The 3,279-nt window shown below is 28.6% G+C and overlaps 1 protein-coding gene across 1 annotated transcript; it reads right to left on the reverse strand.

The window, feature by feature from the left end:
* Positions 1 to 1,094: 1,094 nt before the first annotated feature.
* Positions 1,095 to 3,042, reverse strand: LOC131607220 (wax ester synthase/diacylglycerol acyltransferase 4-like). The gene is made up of 4 exons (XM_058879240.1): positions 2,148 to 3,042; positions 1,676 to 2,029; positions 1,456 to 1,593; positions 1,095 to 1,314 (listed from the first exon to the last, which is right to left on the reverse strand). Exons 1-4 carry the CDS (start codon positions 2,847 to 2,849, stop codon positions 1,150 to 1,152), a joined length of 1,359 nt encoding a protein of 452 aa, XP_058735223.1. The 5' UTR covers positions 2,850 to 3,042; the 3' UTR covers positions 1,095 to 1,149.
* Positions 3,043 to 3,279: the final 237 nt, after the last annotated feature.

The raw sequence follows: 3,279 nt of genomic DNA on the forward strand, positions 1-3,279 counted from the left end.
GGTGAGTGGGTTCTCTCACTTATATATCCTCAAGTCACCACATTCCTATCCAACGTGAGACATATTTTCCCCACTTAGTCACACTTGTATTATTATTCTAACAATTATAAGTTGTTTCATTGATATACCTATTTAAATAATTGTAATATGAAATACATAATCTAAATTCACATTAAATATAATTTCAATACCACTCTTGTTTGTAATACATAATGGGCCTGTTTGTTTCATCTTTAAAAAATGGATTTTTTCTTTGTATTTTTTAAAATAGACTTTTTAAAATATTAAAGTTTTTTAATATTCGTTTTTTCTAAAATGAAACATTAATTTTGACATCCTATAATATAAATATACATTATTGAATACCAAATTTAAAAAAAAAAATTGTATTTCAAAAATTATTTTTATGAAAATCTATTTGAAATAGTTTCAAAATTAAGTGATTTTTTGAAATTTTGATATCTAAATTTTTTTCTTATAAATAGATGAAATACCTAAAGTCACATTTTAAGAATAACTATTCAAACCCTGGTTTTAAATTGCGGTCCGCTACCGCAATTGCACCCACAATATTGCGGATGCGGTTGCCCCCGCAACCGCATCGGACCGCAATTGCGGTGTGATTTTAAAATCTCGCCTCCGGATATATTAGGAACCCCGTCGGACAATTTTAATCATGTTTTTTTTAAGTATTCTCATCAAAAATCAATATATTAGAATTTTAAAACTCAATTTACTTTTTATATAATGAAAAAACATAACATTAAGTGTTTTTCAATATAGTATTTCAAACACTTCCATTTAAAAATTCACGCTGCAACGGCCGCAAAACGCATCGCAACAAGCGCAATGACCGCATCCGCAACCGCAATTTAAAACCATGATTCAAACCAAATTTTCATTTGAAACTTTTACAAAAAATTTCTTTGTAAAATACTTTTACACAAAATTATGTGACACTATAAAAATCATTTTTAAAAAAGACAAAACAAACGGGCCCTATATCTTACTCACACTAGTATAATTATTTCTTAATAATAATATTATTATCATATCAATCATACATTGATATACTTATTTAAATATTCGTAATATAGAATCTTATTCGCATTAAACATAATATTTAGACCAGTCTTGTTTACATCCCAATTAGTTTTTGGTAGGAATCTCAGAGATCTCCATTGACTCTTTGAATATGACTTCAAATGCTTTCTCCATGCAAAACTTCAATTTATGTTCATTTATAAATCCCTTTAAAGTCTTCATTGTCAGCCTTAAGATTTTCACATAACTCATAATTGTAATGTTGACATCCTACAATCAATGAGATCAAGATAAAGCCTGTTAGAAATATACTTGATTCTTATCTTTATTTTATAATTCAATACACATTTAAGGAAATTATTAGAATATCAAAATTATTAGAATAAACATGTTATCTTCAATAATATTTACCTCAGGTCCACATGTCATGGTGAAATATAGTCCATTTACAGGATGATTTGCCAAAGCCATCTTTTCTACTGGCCCAACCATGTTTGATATAACAACACTAGAGTTTCCAATTGTGTTATAGATTCCTTTAGCTACCGCCTGAAACACAAATGCATTAATAAATTAAAGATCTCCAAAAACTAGCAAAATAAATGCAAAAATAAATAAATATTAATGACACCTCAGGCCCTCTTAGTTTCATCTTCAAATCCACCAGTAAACCTATGAGATGAACACTGAAAGAACTTTTCTTCCTCTTTAATACATCACTGGCTTCCCAAACAAACTCAAGAGGGTTGGAATTTCCTGATTTGTTTGGCTTAGGTATTGGTATTTGTAAGAATGATAATTTATTCCCCCAAAGACCTTTGGATTCTGGTTTTTGCATTTCCTTCAATGACTGATAACCTTTAATATTTCTAGTGTTGAGCATTACCAATGCTGTTGAATTTGATGTTTTTGTTTTCTCATTCATCTCTTCCATGTATAGCCTAATCCCATAGAAGATCATCCCACAAACCACATCGTTTATAGTCTGCACCAATTGATCATATATAAATATAATATAATTTAAGAGTTAAGCATATATTTTTCTTATAATTAACAAAATTAGACTCTAGTTTTATTGATCAATATATAGCTAATAATCTTACAACTCCAAGTTTTGACTTGATTTCTTTGATTTGATCAAGGGAAAATGATATGTTTGACAAGATAACCGGCTGAGAATCTATTCCTTTATATCCTGATCTTATAGGTGTTATGTCATCTGGAATCATTCTTGCCTTGATTATGCTATATCCAAAATCTAATATGGAGCTAAAAAACGAGTTTATACCAAAATGCAACTTCTTAAATAAGCTTTTATTTTCATAGTTTGAATCCAATTGTGGTCGTGAAGGAAAAGAGAGAGGAAGAGAAGGGTCATCAGCTCTTTGAAGACAAGAAAGAAGAGCAGCCATGAGAGAGTAACCATCACCAAGTGAATGATGAAGTTTGAATATTATGGTGCTAGCAGCATTTGTTGTTGGATAATTTATAATATGAATTTCCCAAAGTGGTTTGTCTTGTGGTGTTTTTGAAGTTAGAATACTTGTTACATAGTCATTAAAATGATTGTCATATAAATCAAATGATGATGAGTTTCTGGTTTCAGCAAACTTAGGAATCTTTACATGTTCTTCTGGCTTCACTTCAACTTTTTGCCATCTCATCTTACCATCTTCGTGTCTTACCTGTTGCAAATTAAATAATAATGAAAATTTGTGAATATTAGTAGAAATGAATAAAGTATGGAAGAGATATTTATAGAACCATAATAGAGGAGAAACGTGGATTGATAGGGATGAAAACATCTTTGATCAAAGGTATAGCTAGTGAGACATCAAATGAAATAGCTAAATCCAGAAAGCCAAAAATGTATGAACATATCACAGAGTTGTTGAAGTATTGTCCTTGAGGACTCACTGGCTCTTCATACAATTGATCCATAATGTGGTGTGACTATGCTCTATTACACAAAAACACAACCCATAAATATATAAAAAGAAGGGATCGTTAAACTGAGAGTTGCATTTGTCCCGAACGGCAAATATATATATATATATATATATATATATATATATATATATATATATATATATATATATATATATATATATATATATATATATATATATATATATATATATATATATATATATATATATATATATATATATATATATATATATATATATATATATATATATATATATATATATACGACTCAAGTGAAACACTTGG

The sequence above is a fragment of the Vicia villosa genome, linkage group LG5 (assembly GCF_029867415.1).
Source record: "Vicia villosa cultivar HV-30 ecotype Madison, WI linkage group LG5, Vvil1.0, whole genome shotgun sequence".
Taxonomy (NCBI): domain Eukaryota; kingdom Viridiplantae; phylum Streptophyta; class Magnoliopsida; order Fabales; family Fabaceae; genus Vicia; species Vicia villosa.